Source organism: Equus caballus, chromosome 10 (genome assembly GCF_041296265.1).
Source record: "Equus caballus isolate H_3958 breed thoroughbred chromosome 10, TB-T2T, whole genome shotgun sequence".
Lineage (NCBI taxonomy): Eukaryota > Metazoa > Chordata > Mammalia > Perissodactyla > Equidae > Equus > Equus caballus.
In genome coordinates this window covers 6894408-6914296 of record NC_091693.1, presented here as the reverse complement: position 1 = coordinate 6914296, position 19889 = coordinate 6894408, and the positions used below count along the sequence as shown (strand labels likewise).

General features: G+C 49.8%; 1 protein-coding gene across 7 annotated transcripts; it reads right to left on the bottom strand.

Moving 5' to 3' along the window:
- Positions 1-759: 759 nt before the first annotated feature.
- UPK1A (uroplakin 1A) lies at positions 760-19571 on the bottom strand. Of its 7 annotated transcripts, none has more exons than XM_070224085.1 (9): positions 19526-19571; positions 8560-8896; positions 8195-8279; positions 6655-6855; positions 3900-3974; positions 3675-3782; positions 2757-2936; positions 1406-1489; positions 760-1324 (listed from the first exon to the last, which is right to left on the bottom strand). In XM_070224085.1, the coding sequence occupies exons 3-9, from the start codon at positions 8273-8275 to the stop codon at positions 1280-1282; spliced, it is 774 nt and encodes a 257-aa protein (XP_070080186.1). In that variant the 5' UTR covers positions 8276-8279; positions 8560-8896; positions 19526-19571; the 3' UTR covers positions 760-1279. The 7 variants fall into 7 exon arrangements, with proteins under 7 accessions (XP_070080186.1, XP_023505339.1, XP_070080185.1 ...); XM_023649571.2 differs by lacking the exon at positions 19526-19571 and adding an exon at positions 9321-10253; XM_070224084.1 differs by having other exon boundaries at positions 6655-7317; positions 8195-8896.
- Positions 19572-19889: the final 318 nt, after the last annotated feature.

Genomic DNA, 19889 nt, shown 5'->3' with positions numbered 1-19889 from the left:
AAATAATAAAAATAAACTAATTAATTAAAATAAAAATGGGAAAAAACCTAACATCTGTATTCAGCATTTGCAGACCAGCTGCAGACAGTGGAGTGAATGAGGACCCCTAGAAACCTCATCCCATGGGGAAGAAAGCCAGGCTCTCCTGGCAGGGCCTAATTGCTGTAAAATGGCCCGAGGATGAGCCTGCTTCAGAGATGACAAAAGAGTGATGACAAAACTCTTAAACTGTTTGCTGTCCTGTACCCCTTAGAGAACTTCCTGCAAGCTAGAGCCCCTGGGGGGAGGATGTCTGTGGCCTGTGCGGGCCCAACAGCCCTGCACTCTGATTTTCCTTTGATGAACACTCCCCCCTCATAATACCAGCCCTGGTTGCATCCTTAGCAGGATTATTAATCCTGGTGCCCTCCCTTCCCCCAACCAAAGGATGGGCCTGGAACCTAAACCAAGACAGAGAGATTTAATCCCTGACCTTGCCTAAAGCTCTTGGGAGAGACGCTCTTTCTCGCTGCTGTGTTGCTTAGCTCTGAAGATGCAAGCCTGATGTTACCAGAGAAATCCTGCCTGAGAATGAAGCCGGTTTTCTGGAAACCTAGACTGAACCCCTGGATCCAGATATGCCTGAAGCGAGCCCTATTGACTCAGTTACATGAGCCAATAAATTCCATTTTATGTTTCAGTCAGTGCCATTTGGGTTTCTGCCACTTCCATTGGAAGAGTTCTTGTTCATTCACCTTTGCCCAAGAAGAAAACAAATAATTCATTCAACCAGTATTTATTGAACACCCATGCTTAGCCCTGTGCTGGGTGATGCTGGTAACAATAAAGAGGCCATGACAGAACTTGTCCGTCCCCTCACAGCAATCCCAGTCTACCAGAGCTTAAACAGATAATCGCAAACTCTTCACCAATGATGGCGACCCCCACGATGAAGGAGGAGTTCAGGGAGCGACAAGAGAGGCACCTGTGGATGCGGTGGTGGGATCAGGGAAGGGTCTCCTGAGGACAGGACTTTAAGTTGACACTCAGAGATGGGCCAGGAATCAGCCAAGTGAAATGAGCTTAAGGGCTAAGGGTCCTTGCACATATGTCCAGGGGTTTCAGGGCAGCTCCGTGTCCCAGCAGGGCTCAGAAACCTGGTAAAAGATCTTTGGAGTGGAAGGAGGGGAAGGGTGAGGGAAGTGGGCGGGGCAGAAGTGAGGCAGCCATCCAGGCCTCAGCTGGAGGAAGCAGGAGTAGGAGGAGGTGAGGTGCACAAGTGGCCTTCGCTTCGTGTTCCTCATAAGGTGGTGTAGAAATACATGGCTATCAGCATCACAGGGAGCTGGAGGAGGAGGCAGTCAGGTGAGGGATGCTCCAGCCCCACATCCCCACCCCACCCAGTCCATAGGCCCCCGCCTCTCACCGTCCACATCAGGATGGCAAACCCAAACCACGAGATGCCCCATGTGTAGCTGTCAATGGCATGGCTGATGTGCTCGAAGCAGCCCTGGGCAGGGGGAAAATGGGAATTTGAAAAATGCCCAGGGAGGCTGGCTGCCGAAAGCAAGAGTCACTGGGCGCCCTCGGGAAGGTCCCTTCCTTCCTGGAGCCTTGGTTTTCCCATCTGTCAGTGGGGATGAGGGCAGTGTCCACCTCCCAGGGTAGTTTTGGGGAGCCAGGGATGCAACCCTGTGCAAGTAGGTGCCACCCTGATGGTGGCTGTGACAGTCTGAGAGTGACATTGTTTGGAGACTGCTTTCCATGCTGCCCACGAGTTCCAAGGGTTTGAAATATGCCTTCTGGATCAGTCCGGTTCTGGCCCCTCCTCATACAGAGATGAGGCCGAGTGGAGCCAGAGCCCCACACCAGAGTCACCTTCCTGGTGACCCCTGCCCCAACTCAGAAGCAGCCAAGAGCAAAGGTTCGGGGTGTGTGTCCTGGAGTCAGGTGGACTGAATTGGGGGCCAGCTCTGCCATTTGCTGGCTGCGGGGCCTAGGCATGATTCTGACCCTCTGAGCCTCGGTTTTCCCATCTGTGGAGTGGCAGCGCTGCGCTCCGAAAGCACTCGTGGGGGTTCCACGAGATGATGCCCGGAAGTCAGGGCTCAGGAAACCGCTGTCCGACTGATGGAGGTGACGGTTTGCACGGCTCCCTTCTCCGTGACACCTGCTCTAAGCAATGCCGCTGAAGGGCCCCCAGGCAGCCCAAAGCAGCCAGAGGGACCCCTGGGACCAGTTCTCCTCTCAGTCTAACCTCCTCTGGTCTCTCTCCACCTCTGCACTCGCATTGCAGTGTGAAAACTGTTAAAGACCTGGCTGGGCCTGACTGCCCACAATCAAACCCCTGCTCCACCCCTCACTGAGCGCCCTCTCAGTTCCACCAGCTGTCAGATGGGACAATCATAATCTGGACCTCAGAAGACCACGGCACTTAGAAGGATGCCTGGTACAAAGAAAGGGCTCCATAAATGTTGGCTGTTATCGGAGCGGTGCTGCTGTCATTCTTACTGTTGCTGTCATTCCCAGAAAAGCTGAGGAAAGCTCAGGTGCCGGGTCTGGATTACACGGAGCCTGTGTGCAGCCCGCTGACTTGCAGAGGGAGGAAGGGACAGATGGAGAGAGAGTTGAGAGAGCCAGAGAGAGGAGGGAAAAGGAGAAAGCCAGAAAGGGCAGGAGGAGATGGCAGACAGGCAGTGGGAGGGAGGAAGAGACAAAAGAACCAGAGAGGGCCAGACAGACGGTCAGACAGGGGCAGCAGGGGGGAGGGGACACACCTTGGTGAACAGGTAGTCCATGTGGCCCAGACGGCAGCCTTCTTCACTGAGGGGGATGAAGTTGCCAGTCCGGCGACAGCACAGTGGGGGCCAGGGGAACGTCACCTCCGGGGTGGCCGCCCGGAAGGCTGATGTGAAGTTCACCCAGTCCATGGGACCAGATGTGCCACAGCACTCTTGCTGGAGAGAAAGGCAGGGGTCAGGCAGGCTCTGGCTCAGAGAGGACAGCTGCTTGCCTGAGGTCACACAGTGAATGCTAGCCACCAAAAGGCAGATTCCTGGCTTCCTCTGGCCCCTGTGGGTGCTTAATTTGTGGCCCTCGAATGATGAAAACATAGGCTGCTTCAAACAGGGGTTCCAATCCTGGCTAGATGCATGACTTGAGCCAAATTGGGACCTCATTTTCCTTGGGGCCTCAATATTCTTCTCTTGCGCTGCTGGGTCATGTTGAGTTTAATTAAGAATGTGGCTTCTGGAACCTGGTGGCCTGGGTTTGAGTCCTTCTGGTTCTGTGACCTACCAGCCACCCATCAGCTTGGTTTTCTCATCAGCTAAAAGGCCGATCTCCCTTATGAGGTGGTTGTGAGGATTAAATAGGCTTTAAAAGTGCATTGAACACTGCCAAACAAAAGTTAGTGCTCATTAAACATTGGTTATCATCATCATCATCATCATCATTATTGAGACAGTATCTGTTAAGGGTTAAGAGCAGGGGCCCTGGATCTTACTAACTGTGTGACCCTGGGCAAGTGCCTTGCCCTTTTCTGGGCCTGTTTACTCATCTGGAAAATGTCAATAACCAGAGCCCCTCCCTCATAAAAACCACAGGAGTAGATACCATCTACCAGGGGGCGTAGTGGGAGCCCTATCCAGCTCTGTGATCAGAGCCCCAGGCCCTCCTCGCCCGCCCTCGCCCACCTCAGTCATGATGCGGTCCCAGAGGCGGGTCAGTTCCCGGCCCTGGGCCGTGTCTGCACTGTAGAAGGTCAGCATCTGCTTGGTGATCAGAGATGGGTTGGACACCATCTGCGGAGGGCCGAGAAGTGGGGCTGGGTAGGGAGGGATGTGGACCTCCACCCCCTGCTCAAGACCATCCCCCTCCCCCTCAGAAGTCAGGCCCCTCCCCTGGCCTCTGCTGCTTACGTAGTCTCGGTGGGTGTAGGCCGTGATGCAGGAGGCACACTCAAAGATGTAGACGATGAGCATGAGCACCAGGTACTGGGGAGAGAGGGAGGGAGGGAGGGAGGGATGAGGCACGGCTGATCAGGGCGAAGCCTGTGAAGTCACGTCCCTCAAGGGGTGGATCGATGGATAGAAATGCCATTAAAAAAAGCGTAGGACAATGTGAATGGTAACGTCTACGTGGTGGACATACAGGTGTTCGCTGTTCAAGTCTCACACCTTTTCTGTTTGAAATTTTTTATAATACAGTGTTAGGGGGAAATGAAATCAAGAAAGAAGATGTGAAGTATTTCCCGAAGTTAACTACTGGCTTGGGTGCAGTAAAATACATGTCTACTGTAGAAAAGTAAGAAAATAAAGACATTCTGGAGAGAACAGAAACATCTGAACACAGGCTGGGCCTTAGAAGGTAGATACAAAGGAGCTAGGATGGATTTTGCAGTGCGCCAGTGGCACAGTGGTTGTGCAAAAAAAGAAGAAAAAAGCTCTTTGACTGGTGTTTAACGAAAGCTATCTTGCTGCCCTCACTCCTCCCCTGAATCCTCCGCTGTCCTCACCCCTCAATCTCCCCAGAGCAATGGGGGTGGGGGTGGCTGTGCCAGCTCCACAGCCACGATGCAGAGGCTGTGGCGGAACTCGCCTGGCTGCTTTAAAACAATGTCCTTATCGCTCAGAGTAATGTGCGCTCGAGTATTTACAGGTAAATGACTTGGTGTCTGGAATGTGCTTCCAGATACCCCAGGAAAGAAGAATGTGGGCAGGCAGAGGGTGGAGGAGAGGGGACAAGATGGCCAGGCTGGGGTGGCTATTGCTGAAACCAGGTGATGGGTTCTCAGGGGTCACCAAACCCTTCACTCTACTTCAGTCTATGTTCAAAATTTCCCATAATAATTAAAAAAAAAATTCTGTCATAGTTAATGACAAACTGGGGAGACAGACACAAACACAAATACAAACTTTTCTTTTCCTCTTTTTTACAGGTTGGGTGAACTTTTAGGGCTTTGGCTAAATTGTTATGCCAGAGAATTAAGTGTAGGAAAGAAAGGAAAAAAGAAGAAAAGGAAAAGAAAAGTGCCTTTCCATGGATCCATCTCACTCACAGTAATGCCAAGGTCCTTACCAAGACCTGTAAGGCTCACCGCATAGGCCCGCCTTCCCTTTCTCCCCTCATCCTCCACGCTCACCCCACTGTTCTCCTCCCCTCACCCACCCTCATCTCCTCTTACTCAACTCCTATCCCCACTGGGCTGCAGCCACACTGGACTCCTGGCCCCTCTGGCTTCAGAGCCTTTGCTCCACTATTCCCTCCATCTGGAATGCTCTTCCTGCAGACACACCCCCGGCTCACTCCATCACCTCCCCATGCCTTCCTTTCTCTGGCTGAGAGGCCTCCCCTTCCCCCTCTCCCAGCTCCAGATCTCTTTTCCCTGTTCACTGTCTCTGCTGTCTCTGGCTCAGAGCATCCTCTGCAGGGCAACGGCTTTCACGTTTGCTCACTAGATAGCCCAGTGCCTAGCTAGGGTTTGGCACATGGTTCTTGCTCAGTAAACATTTGTTGATTTGTTGATTGAGTCTAAAAGGCCCTCAACTGCAGAGGAAGAGCAGTGTTGGCTCTGCGTCAGTGGGGCCAGGATTGGAATCCCTGCTCTCCCCGTCACCTGGGTTGTTGGCCTCTGAACCTCAGTGTCCTCACCTGGTAAATGGGTAGACAAGTGCTAACTTCAGAGGGCTTCTGGGAGGGTTGAGGGAGCTCACTCCTAACCTGCTTAGCCTAGTGTCAGGTGCATGAGAGGTACCCGGAAGGTTGGGTTATTGTTGTTGTGATTATTATGTTTGGCAGAGATTAAGTTAACACTTAACAGGCTCAAGTGGTGACCTGCTCAGGTTTAAATCCTGGCTCTGTCACTTACTTGCTGTGTGACCCTGGATAAGTGACTTCACTTGTCCAAGCCTCAGTTTCAACTCTGTCAAATGGGCTCACGAGGATGATGGTGGTGATGATGGTGGTAGTGGTGATGACGGGGGTGGTGGTGATGATGGTGGTGGTGATGATGGTGGTGGTGGTGGTGATGGTGGTGGTGGTGGTGGTGGTGATGGTGGTGATGGTGGTGGCGGTGATGGTGGTGGTGATGATGGTGGTGGTGGTGGTGGTGGTGGTGGTGGTGGTGGTGATGGTGGTGGTGGTGGTGGTGGTGGTGGTGGTGGTGGTGGTGATGGTGGTGGTGGTGGTGGTGGTGGTGGTGGTGGTGGTGGTGGTGATGAGGATGGTGGTGAGGATGGTGGTGTTGGTATCTCATGGTGGGTGGGGAGGAATAAACGAACTAGTCCATGTGAAGCATTTAGAATGTAGTGAGCATTTATTAAATGGTAGCTGTGCTATTATTATTGTTGTCATTGTTATCAACAGAGCTTGCGAGCACAGACCCTGGAGACCAACTATCCTAGGTTCAAACCCCAGTCCTGCTACTCAAGAGCTGTCTTCCTGTGCAGAGTTTCCTTCCCTCCCTCCCCTGTGGCCCGGTTTTCTTTGTAAAATGAGGAAACAGTGAGCCTAGGTGACTGAGTTATGGGAAGATTAAACAAACTGGCTGCCGTGAGGCCGAGTGGTGTCATGCTGAACACACCTAGCGACTGTGCTGGTAACTGATATTTTGACATCATCTGTGATGATGATCTTCGTGGCCACCCATCCCCATCCTCCCTCGTGGGGCCTCACCGTGAGCATCATAGACCGGCGGTGGCAGAGCGCAGCACCCACACCAAAGCTGGCCACCACGAAGAAGGAGAAGCCGCAGAAGATGGCGATCCAGGCACCAGCGAAGACGTCATCCTTGCCTGAGACGCCCATCAGTGGATACACGCGGTACTGGTCAGCTGTCACCCATACTGTCTCGGCAAACAGGGCCAGGCCTGACAGCTGGACAGGGCAGCCAGTTAGAAAGCCCTGTTCAGGGGCAGCAGCCCAGCTGCACGAGTCTCCGTGAGCAAGTGCCTTCCCCATTCAGAGCCTCCACTGCCCTCTGGGTAAAGTGGGCATGTAACAAGAGTGGCAAAGACATTGCCTTCCTTGAGCAGGGATGAGCTGGGCAGAGGTCAGGAGGGGAGGGAGGGCCCAGCCAGACCCTTGCCCCACTACAGGCCAGCTGCCAGTTGCTTCAAGAATACAAGGAGACAGCACATCCGCAAAGCTGGAGCGCGTGACTGGCACCGAGGAGATCCTGGGTCATGCCACCTTCCCTTAATAGTGCTGTTATTCCCGGAGCACAGCAATCTGGCCATGGCCAGGACATTACAAATGAGCCTCTGAGGGCTCGTGTGGAGTGGCCTACAGACTGAGAGCAGGAGAAAACAAGAGGCACGGAACAGGATGTGGCATGAGCTACATTTTGGGGAAAGAAAGGGAAAAAACAGGTATATATGTTCCTATTTGCATAAAGAAACGGAGAAACAAAAATCTGGCTACTACGACCAGCAGTCCCACCACAATGGGGAGCAGGAGAGAGGAAGACTTCTTGTGGATCCCTCTGACAACAGCCAACCTAACACCACAGGGGACTTACCGTGCGCCGGCATTGGTCCCCACAACTGCTTCTGTGTGATAACCACCGCGAGCAGCTGCGGTGTCTAGCGTTGTTACAGCCAACACAACGCCAAACTCCGGTCTAAGCACATTAATCCGTAACTCATCTCATCCTCCTAGCGGTCCTATTTTATCTCCATTTTACAGATGAGAAAACTAAGGGGGTTACATCACTGGCTCCAGTTCCCACGGTAGAAAGCAGCAGAGCTGGGATCTGAACCCAGGCTGTCTGGCTCCAGAGCCATGTATAGGTATCATATATTTTTTAAAAACATTAAACATTTATTAAAGGACATTGTTATTATTCATTACCATGGGCCTTCTGAGTGCCAAGGAGGCACTTTACATCCTTAATCATGTTAATGATGATGGCCAGCATTTGTCAAGCACTTTTTCTGAGCTCAGGGGCACACATGAGTTAATCCTCACAAGAGACCCCACAATGAGAACATAAGCTATAGATGGAGAAACAGGCACAGAGAAGTAAGGTCCCTTGCTCAAGGTCACACAGCTGAGGAGAGGCAGAGCTGGGATTTGAATCCAGGCTTCTCTGGCTTGAGAGCCCATAGCACTGGCCATCTGGGGAGTCTTGGGCCCTCAGCCCCCATGCCCAGGCTCAGGACTGCCCCCTCCCCACACTCACCCACTCGGCTCCCAGCACTGGGGGATGTCTCACCAGAATAACGATGTTGCCCACAACCAGCAGTCCCACCACAACTGGAGACCCCTTCTCTGCCTCTTCTGCTGCAGAAGCCATAGTCCTGCCGGAGACAGGTGAGCGGGGAAGAGGCCAGGCAGAGGCCAGGAGGGGAGGGAGGCCCAGCTGGACCCACCACCCCCACTCCACCCCCAGTTCCCAGGAGCTGCTCCCACTCTCTGCTGGGTCCAGGCTGGTACTGAATGTGCCCAGCCTCCCACCACCGCTGTGGTGGGCTATTTTACAGAAGAGGAAACCGAGGCTCTGGTGGGGCCTCCCTGGCCAGAGCTCAGACCTCCCCAGCTCCCTCTGCTGCATCCAGACCCTTAGAGCCCCCTCCTCACCTTCTCTGCCAGAAGCTTCTCTGGCAGGCCCTTCCCACAGTGGCTCCCTATATACGCCCAGGCCCATTCTTGGGTCAGTCTCCAAGGAAGTGGGCAGGGTGTCTGGAGGAGGGGACAAGAGACCAAGCAGGCAGACAAGCATGGGAGAACAGCTTTATGAGCCCCCCCAACCCAAGTGATTTATAGACCTGAAATTCCAGATCGTGCTCATGTCTGGCCATACGGGCAGGGTGACACACCCATGTCCTCCAGTTCCCAGGCTGCCGCGGAGGTGGAGGGGGTGGAGTTGGGAGGATGAGCGCACCACCTGATGTCTCTCTCTAAGGCATGGGCCTTCCTGGGAGCAGAGAGAGAGAGAGCCAAGTCGGACCCCAGTGTGAATCTTGAATCCCAGAACGGCCTCCTCTGCTGGAGGCTCCCCTCTCTGAGGCTGGGAGCCCAGGGGGAGGCCAGGGCAGGGACCCCAGCAGATGAGGACAGGGCTGGACCAAGGCAGAGAGATGGGGATGAGAGGGGGCAGGTGGAAAGATGTTCAGAAGGCTGATGTACCAGCTCTGGGCTGAGGGGAGAGGACGGCAGGAGATGGGTGTTCAATGAGTGTACAACGAGGAGGGAGAGAGGCGTGCTAGAAAAAGGGAAGGGCACACCGAATGGGCTTGGTGGGAGAAAAGTACCCTTCCACACACACACACACGGACAAATCAGGGTCACAGTGAGGAGCCACGGGTGGAAATGCCTTCAGGGGGCAGAATCAAAGAGACCTAAGTTCAAATCCCAGTTTTGCCTCCTCTGTGCTGCGCGACTTGGCGAGCGCACTTGGCCACCTGCAAGAACGGAAATCGTCAGACCACTTTCCCGGGTGTCGGTGGGAACCGAGTGCAGGGACGTCTGCAAAGCGCGTCTTCCGGGCCTGGCGAGCGCCGGCGCCCGCGCCTCCCAGCCGCCCTCGGCGAGCCCCACGTTCTCTCCGATGGCGCCCCCTGGTGGCGCGAGGATGACTCCGCAGGCGAAAATGCGGGCTTGGAAGCCCCAGAACTGAACCCCGTGGGCCAGGGCGTTGACTGCGTTTTCTCTCTGAGCCCCGGCTCCCCCAGTGTGCGGGAAATGGGCAAACAAACGGGAACTAAAATTCCACTGTCAGGACACTGGCTTGGTAATAACACCCATGAGATATTTTCCTACTGAAATGGTTACGTTGGTTTTCAGTCAATCCACTTTACATTTAAAACAGTTGTTGGGGCCGCCCCGTGGCGCAGCGGTTAAGTCCACACGTTCTGCTTCTCAGCGGCCCGGGGTTCGCCAGTTCGGATCCGGGTGGGGACAGGGCACCGCTTGGCGGGCCATGCTGTGGCAGGCGTCCCACATGTAAAGTAGAGGAAGATAGGCATGAATGTTAGCTCAGGGCCAGGCTTCCTCAGCAACAAGAGGAGGACTGGCAGTAGTTAGCTCAGGGCTAATCTTCCTGTGTGTGGGGGGAATAGTTCTCTGTTGATTTATATTTATATTAAAGACTAACGAGAAAATTTCAGTAATAACGTACATGACCTGTCAAGTACATTTTATAAGTTTTAGCTAAAACAACTTGCGGGGCTGGGCACGTGGCTGAGTGGTCAAGTTCCTGCGCTCTGCTTCGGCGGCACCGGGTTTCGCTGGTTCGGACCCTGGGTGCAGACATGGCACCGCTCATCAGGCCATGCTGAGGCAGCATCCCACATAGCACAGCCAGAAGGACCTACAACTAGAATATACAACTATGTATTGGGGGGCTTTGGGGAGAAGAAGGAAAAAAAAAAAAAAGAAGAAGACTGGCAACAGATGTTAGCTCAGGTGCCAATCTTTAAAAAAAAATAATAAATAAAACAAAATAACTTGCAAAATAATAGGGCCATGCTAATAATATGAAATATTTTTATTTTCAAATACTTGGTAACTGTCAGTGGTTGGAAGTTACATAAAATGTCTAGTAAAAGCAAAACGTTGTCATCAATGGGGCCATTAACATGTCAGCAGTCATAAGAGGGATCTGTTTTGTTCTGAAACATGAAGCCAGTTTACTTTGATGTCAAATTTGAATTTTCATTATTCTTTTTTACTATTATATGACAGTCTTCAAAACAATACATTTTGAAGTGCTCATTACTTCCTTTAAAAAACCACAATGCCGAGATCTCCTAAAGATGACATACGCCTACCCTATGACCCAGCCACGTGTCCCTGAGAAGTCACCCACTTCTGCCTACCAAACGCTGTGAATGTATTCCTAATAGGCCCACAGCAGAAACCACCCAAATGCCCCTCAGCAGTAGAATGGATAAGCACCTTATGGTGCATGCACACAATGGACACTATTCAGCAACGAAAGGGAACGAGCTACTGATACGCACAACTGCGGGGGTGACTCTTGAAAGCATTGTGCTAAATGAAAAAAGCCATACTCAAAAGACTACAATTGTATGAGTCTACAAATGAAATTCTAAAGAGGCAAAACCAATCTAGGATGATCAAAGTCAGGCTGGTGGCTACCCTTGGGGGCACCATGACTGGAGGGAACAGGAAGGGGGCTTCTCTTTCCTAATTTGAACACTGCTTGCACAGGAGCGTTCAGATTGTGAAGATTCATCAAGCTGTACGCTCGCAATAATGTACTTTTCTGCCTCTTCTTTTTTTATTACAATGCCTTCTAAAGAGGATAGATCCTTTCAAAGAAACATATTCAATGTGTTAAAGAGGTGTTTTCCCAAGGGGGCAATGATTTTAGGCTGTCCACAACATGAAGTGAAACGGCATGAAATGACACAAAACCCCCATGATGAGAAGCTGACGCAGTTCTCCAGCCCCTCTGATGCTGCCATGGAAAAAGGCTCAGCTCGATGCTACTGTGTCCCAAACACCCCTCTGACCTTGCTTAGAGCAGGTCTCGAGAGGCCTCAGTGTGTGACTAGAATTTAATAACTTATTTTCATTGTATTTATTTTTAAGATAAGATGTTTTATTTTCCATGGTCAGTGGCGAGAGGAAAGTTTTCTTAATTTTTTTTCCCCGAAAATTGGCCCTGAGCTAACATCCGTTGTCAATCTTCTTTTGTGTGTTTCTCCTTCTCCCCAAAGCCCCCCACTACATAGTTGTATATTCTAGTTGTCGGTCCTTCTGGTTGAGCTGTGTGGGACGCCGCCTCAGCATGGCCTGATGAGTAGTGCTAGGTCCATGCCCTGGCTTTGAACCAGTGAAACCCTGGGCCCCCAAAGCAGAGCGCGTGAACTTAACTACTCGGCCCTGAGGCTGGCCCCTTAAATTCTTTTTATTATAAAATATTTCAAGTATACCAGAAAACGTAGAGAATAACATAACAAACACCTATGTCCTCACAACCCAGCTTTGTCAAATCTAAGTATTTTTCTATGGTATTCACTGCAGGTTTTTTGGGGTTTTTGTGTGTGTGTGTGAGGAAGATTGCCCTGAGCTAACATCTGTGCCAATTGTCCTCTACGTTGTATGTGGGATGCTGCCACAGTGTGGCTTGATTAGCGGTGTTTAGGTCCGAGCCTATGAACCCCAGGCCTCTGAAGCAGAGCACACGAACTTCTCTATGCCACTGGGCTGGCCCCCAGCAGGTTGTTTTTAAGCAGCCTACACTGCAGTTCGCATCTGAAGCCACCTGATCTCGCCCCAGAGACAACTTCACTATGAAACTGGGGACTCATCATCCTCGGCACCCCTTCCCCTGGCTTCTTTTTCAGATCGCAGTTGTCATGGGTTGAGTTGACCCTACACCCTCAGTTTACAGCTCATTATTCCCCACAAGACAGCTCTTCTAAATTTAATTTATTCCCTTACATCCCCATATCGCAGTCTCTTCCAGCGCCCCTACTAGCAAACATTCTAATATGTTCATATATATCTTTTTTGTTGAGTGTGTTCTTGTGAAATGGGTACCGTTGTTTTCTGTGCATGCATTTTCTAACTTACCCACGATGGTGTTAAACAGCTCATCCGACTCTTACTTTCCTCGCTCAGCACTACAATTTTAAGATCCATCCACATTATTCCGGGCACACTGAATCCACGGCTTCAGATGGTTGCTTGGGTCACTCCTGGTGTGCATCCTCCAGTGTGCCGTCTCCTTCCAGTGAGGACACTCGGGCTACTTCCAACTCCCCCTCCACCACTGCCACTGTGAACACTGCTGCAAGGAGCACCCTCACGCACGGCCCCTTCGAGACTCACGTGTCTCTCTTAGGGAGCAGAATTGCTGGGCCACAGATACGTATGTGCCAGGTCGTTTTCCACAACAGGTGGCCCCTTCCACACCCCAACCAACAGTTTGTGAGTGTTCCCGTATCCTTCCATCGCCACCCACACTTGGCATTATCCAGCTTTCTAGTTTTTGACAGAGTAATTCAGTGTAAAGTGCTACCTGCCATTATTTCTACTCTCACTTCTCTTATTACTAATGATTTTTCAGATCTTCTCAAATGTTCATTAGCTTTTTGGATTTCCACTCCCATGCACGCTTTCATATTTTTAATGTATATGCATATATTCCTCAACAATGTATAGAATAGTTTTAGGTTTTTTGGTAAACTTTAATTAAATTGTATCTTATGGTACATATCCTCATGCAATTGACCTTTTTCCCCTCAGTATTACGTTTTGAGATTTATTCATCAATATGTGGCTCTAGCTCATGCAGTTTTTGCAAGAATACTTCGTGGGTCAAAGTTTCCTTTCCAAATGAATTCATTTTAGCAGAGATGTTACAGAAAAATGTCGTCAGTGGCAGCAAAGAGGTATGCACATTTAGCAACACTCTGAAACCTGAAGTTTGGGCACTAAGTAAAGGCTGAAATCTCAGGTGCTCCTTTGGGTCAGCTGAGCAACAGAGGGCCTGAAATTCATAGGTAGGGGTGGGAGAGGTGACTATCATGCCCAAGAAAGGGAGACTTCAGGGCTGGGTGGGGCCAGCATGAAGTGCAGGATGAGGAGGAGAGAGAAAAGCAGGGAAGGGGGAAAGAGAGAAGTCAGGGGGAGACCAGACGTGGCGTGAGGTGGTAAAGCAAGGAGGAAGGTGTCACCGATTAATTGTCCCAAATAACTGAAGGGAGCACTTAACTGTTTCTCCAAATTGTTTTTTTTGTTATGTTAAGAGATGCAATCACCAACTGCCCTGAACGTGTCCAAACCCCACCCAAGAGTGATGCCTGTCCAGATGGGCGGAGAAGAGCCCAAGAGATGACCTTTGCTTCATTTTAATGCTACGATCTCTGCCACAGGAGGAGCTTAGGCCTTATTACCATAACCTGTAAAGTATGCGGAAGCATGTTTTCCAACTGAGCCTGTGCAAGCGAATGCCCACCTCTCCCTCTTGAATATTCATTTCCCATCTGAAATAAAAGGCCCCTGCGGTCCTGTGCTTGGGGAGCCACGCCTTTGGAAACAATTCCCCATGGTCTCTATTTGCTGCAAATAAATTTTACTTTGTGTGACAACTCCTTCTGGTGAAGGCTTTGATTTCATTTTTTTTTAAGTTGGCACCTGAGCTAACATCTGTTCCCAATCTTCTTTTTTTGTCTTCTTCTTCTCCCCAAAGCCCCCCAGTACATAGTTGTATATTTTAGTTGTAGGTCCTCCTGGTTGTGCTATGTGGGACGCCGCCTCAGCATGGCTTGATGAGCAGTGCCATGTCAGTGCTCAGGATCCGAACTGGTGAAACCCTGGGCTGCCGAAGCGGAGTGCACAAACTTGACCACTCAGCCACAGGGCTGGCCCTCGCTTTGATTTCAACTCACTAAGAAGTGGACCCACTTTGGTTTCATAACAAATGCACTAGGGAGCTGTAGCCAGAGGTCTTTTTATTTTCTTCTCAAACTTATTGAGCACCAAGTATACGCTCAGGCTTGAACTAAGCATTAAGGTCACGGTGCACATAACAAGTTTTCTCATGCCCAGCCCTGTGTGGGGCGATGCTGGGAACACAGCAGTGATCAAGACAGTACTGTCCCTGCCCTCACAGGCTCACAGGAGAATGGGGGAGACAGACCTTCACCAGAGAGCGACAGCCCAGCACGGTCAGAGAGGATGCTAAAGTGACCAAGGCACCAAGAGAGGAAACACAGGCCACAAAGGGGAAAAGAGAGGTGAATGTGTGAGCTCAGAGGAGGTGCTGACCCAGCCAGGGGCACAGAGGAGGGTTTCCTGAAGGAAGGGATGTTGGAGGAGGAGACTGAGGCCGGCAGGTAAAAGGCAGGGAAGAACATTCCTGACAGAGGGAATGTGGCATATACATACAAGGGAATATTATTCAGCCTTAGAAAAGAAGGACATCCTGCCACGTGCAACAACATGGACGAACCTGGAGGACATGGTGCTAAGTGAAATAAGGCAGTCTCAGAAGGACAAATATGCACGAGTCCACTTCTGTGAGGCATCTAGAATAGTCAAACTGAGCAGAAAGTAGAACAGTGCTTGCCGGGGGCTGGGGGCTGGGGGAAACGGGGAATTGCTAATCAATGGGTATAAAGTTTCAGTTATGCAAGATGAGTAAGTTCTTAAGATCTGCCGTACAACATTGCACCTAGAGTCAACAATACTGTATTGTACACTTAAAAGTCTGTTAAGAGAGTACATCTCATGTTACGTGTTCTTACCACACACACACACACACACAAAGACTGCGAGAAGGAAAAGCTTCTTGGTGTGTCCACCAATGTGCCGGGAGCAACTCATATTTAGAGAGCATTTCCAACACACAGGGCACTGCTCCAAGCCCTTTCCGCACGGCATCAGGCACCGTTCTAAGTGCTGTACAGGGAGCAGCTCATTTAATTTGCACAATGACCCTGCGAGGAAGGTGTCATTAACTTCATTTTACAGAAGAGGAAAGCGAGACACGGAGAGGTCAAGTAATTTGCCCATGGTCTCATAGCTGGCAAGTGGTGGAGCCTGAATTTGAACCCAGACCGTCAGCTCCAGTCCTCCCCGCTTAACCACTATCTTCTCCTGCTTCTCTGAGTGTATACTGACTTTGCTGGAGGAGCTTCCTTTTTTTTTTTTTTTTTTTTTAAGCCAGGAGAATATATTCACGTATTACCTATACAACTTGAAGAAATTTAAGAGTATCAGATGGACAAGCAAGGATCTCCAAGGACTATTGCTAATGGAGAAAAGCAAGGTTCAACTCTGGGACCAGCAGGCTACAACGAAGAGATGGCAGGTGGAGGGAGGGCCTGCCTGCAAATGTATAAACTATCTTTGGAAGGACACACAGGAAACCAGCGATGACAGTCACCTCCTTATGGCTAAAGGAGAAGGTGGGGAAGAGACTGATTTTTATTGCATAGTTTTCGTTCCTTTGAGAGGGTCGAGAGAGTGATATTATCAAAATGATGAAAGAGGAGTTGTTCTACTATCTTCCCCGTAAAGAACACTGATTTTGAAAATTACCCACAGATGAGAGTGCGGTCCAGAGCAGAAGTTCCAGCACACCGCTGGGGCAAAAAAAAGATCCGAAATTGGAGGCACTGAAGAGGAATCCTGAGGAGTTCTGCCCAATTAGGGGGCAGGGAGCGGCTGGGAGACGCACAGCCAGGTTCTCAGAAAGCATCAGAGGGACCTGGATCCTACTAACCGTGTCACAGACATCAAGAAGACTGCACGTGGGCCACGGGCGATGCCTGATCTGTGGATCCCCCAACTGGCCCACGGGCACCTCCAGTGCTTTGCACGCCTCACCCCCACCCCTCTACCCCAGGGCAGCTCCCTGTGCGCAACCCTGAGGGCCGCGGGGGTGCGCCTTTGCAGATGCTAGTGAACCCATGCAGAAAGTCAGGCAACTCTGCGGGATTGGGAGAAAGCACACAAACTTAAGGATTCAGCACAGCCCTAGGGAGGAGGATGGGAGGCTGTCAGCATTCGGTCTGGCTTGGCAGGATTGAGAGAAGGCATACAATCTTCAGAACTTCCCCCCAGGAGGGAACAAGCAGTGTGGAGCAGGCGCATCCATAGGGAAGGTCTGAGAAAGCCTCGGAAGCTACCAGGGCTGATGGAGGCATTTCTTGCCCAGAGCCAGTTGGTAAGACTGGAGGAGGCGAGTGAATCTTCAGATGTGAGGCAGCAATGAGGGTTGCAAGAAACATGAGAAATCTAGGAAACATGGCATCACCAGAAGAACACGGTAATTTTCTAGCAACTGAGCCCAAATAAATGGAGATCTGTGATTTGCCTGATAAAGAGCTATATTCAATCCTGTAAAATGTGGGGTCATGTCAAGATGAATACAAGGAAATGAGGGTGTGATATTATATCCAAATTCACATCATCCCATGGTTTTCCTGTATCAAGTTGCTCATATTAAATTCCTGTTTACTCCATAGGCCTCGGGAGGTTTCAGTCTTGTGCTCTGAACCCTCTCCATACAGATACACTAAAAGGAAACCCACAGCCTCATGGACCGGTAGGAGGATGGAAGTGTCAGTTTCCTCTCTTGTAAAAATAGCAGCTCGAGTTGTTGGAAGGCCTGAGGTAAGGCAGGTGAGCTGCTCAGTGCGTAGCTTCAGAGCGGTTCTACAGCCTGCAGCTATACAAGGGCAATGGATGAGAAATGGTCCTCAGCAGTCTCCCACAGGAGAGGGAGGCGATGAGAAACTGCCTCACGGCAGCTCTTGACAAGACTGCTTATCTCCCTTCCTTTCTGGAGGAATCACGGGTGTCCTGCCAAGGTTCGGGTGTGACCACACGTAAGCATTGCCTGTGTGGCTCATGTGGAGATGTGCAAGGTTATTGGGGAGCCACGGCCGAATCATTTCCCATAGTATCACCCTACAGGTCATTTGCCAATGGCAAAAAGGGAGAGCACATCTTTCCAGAGGACATAGCTAGTGGCCGTCACCTTTCCCAGGGTTTAGACTCTGCCACCACTAACTGGGCAACCTGGCATCAGGTAGCTCCTGATGGGAAGCGGTAAGGAGATACACACAGGAAGGATTCTTGCAAAAAATACTTGATCTGCATCTAATCAAGCCTTTAAAGCCAACTTCTAGTTTAGAAGAACCAAAGAAGATGCTAGAAGAAGCTGAATGACACCACGAGGAAACAATAAGGCAAATCCAGAGTGGGGGACATTCAACAAGACAGCTGGCTTGGTCTCTTAAAACTCCCTCTTAGACCAGCCCCAGTGGCCTAGTGGTTAAGTTCAGTGTGCTCTGCTTCAGAGCCCTGGGTTTGGTTCCTGGGCATGGACCTACATTGCTCTGTTAGCAGCCATACTGTGCTGGTGGCCCACATACTAAAAAATAGAGGAAGACTGGCAGAGATGTTAGCTCAGGCCAAAATCTTCCTCAGCTAAAAAAAAAAATTCCCTCTTATAAGGGTGGGTGGGGTGGGGTTGGGGGCTATCCTAGAATTTTTAAAAAGACTAGAGACCTAAAAACCAAATGTACAATATGAACTTTGATTAGATTCCGCTACAAAAAACAAACTAAACAACAGCATACAGCTGACTTTTTGGGTTCAATTTGGGAAATTTGAATACGAGACATTAGAGAACTAGCATTAGTTTTTCTTAGGCATGACAATGGTATGAAGGAACATGTCACTTTTCAGAGATGCATGCTTAAATATTTAGCAGCGAAGTGTCAAGATGTTGGGAAACTACTTTTAAATGTTTCAGTAAAAAATAACGTGCATCCACATACAAAGTAAATATGACACGAAGTTAACAATTGTTAAACCTAGGTGGTGGGTGTAAGGGTAATCATTGTACTAACTGTTCACTTTTTCCATATGCTTGAAAATTTTCATAATAAAGTGTTGAAAATGGGAATAATATACTCTTAAAAAAAATCCCTGTGCTCATGGAAATTATATTCTAGTGGTGGGGGGGCCAATTATCAAGGATGAGTAGTAAAATATAAGGGATATTAGTGCTAAGTGTTTGAGAAACAAAAGGACTGACTGAAGGGCTGCAAAGTGTGAGTATGGGAGTTGAAAGGGTAGGTCGAGTGTTCAGGAAGGCCAGGGGTTCTGTTTGCGGCAGACCTGGACACAGGAGTGAGAGCTGTGGCGACAGCTGGTGGAGAGGTGCTCCGGCAGAGCAAACACAAGTGCAAACGCCTTGGGGTTGGGGCCAGCCTGCGCGGACACCGCTCATCAGCTCACAGTTCCCATCACCCTGAGAGGCCAGTGTGGCAGGAGCTGCATGAGCGGGGAAGTGGCAGATCAGAGGAGCCAGGAGAGCCCTTTCAAATCTGTATCAAATCAAATACATATACAATACGTATTTATCAGCGCTTCCAGATGTGTGGGCTATCTCTGGAGGAACACACGGGAAACTGCTAATGGTGGCAGCCTCTGGGCAGAACTGGGTGACTGGGGTGAGGGGAAGTCCTCCATTGTGACTTCTCACTGGACTTTCCGTTTCATCTGAAATTCCATCTGAAACTTCAGCGTCTACAGTGCCTCACAGCCCCTCTGTGCACACTAGGGTCTCCTGTTTACAGCCCCTCCTCCTCACAGGCAGCCATCTCCCATTTCCGGAGATCCCTCCCTAGGGCCACCTTCCCTCAACACAAGAATCAGCTCTGCTCCTGTGCATATGCTTCAGATAAGTCTGTTGACAACCATTTGAGCAGCTGAGGAAACAAACACCAATTCAGCCACAACACGGTGCTTTAGCTGGTCAGGAGTTCCCGCTGACAAATTTGGTGACTATTTGGGACTGTTATTGTGTGGTAATTCCTTGGGGTCACCGAGGAAGAACATTTCTTAATTTGGCCTTTAATTTAAATGACTTCCAATCACCATGATCAACATCAATGAGGAGGCCAAGAACAAAGAGAGAAATTTCACATTGTGCAGAACACAGCTTATTAGATGATATTAAGAATTTACTGTTAATTTCTTAGATGTAATAATGGTAGTGTGATTATGTTTAAAATAAATCTCTATCTCTACAAGAGAAACATACACTTACTTATTTCTGGATAAAATATGATCTCCAGGATTGGCTCTAAAATTACCTAGATGGGGAGAGGAGTAGTTAGAGATGAAACTGCCTGGCCATTTGTTGATAACTGTTGAAAACAGGTGATGGGTACATAGGAGTTTTTTATTATACTATTTTCATGTGGTTCAAAAATTACAAAAAATTTAATTTTTTTGTACAAATAATAACGGGAAATATACAGATAAATTTTAGCATATATAGGGGTTTGAGGCTATTTTGCATAATCACTCATTCTATTGTCTGGTACACAGGAGGTGGTCAAAGTTTAATAAAATTAAAAAAAAAAAAGAAAATAGAAAAAATAATCACCCCAAAGCCCCTTTTACTGGTC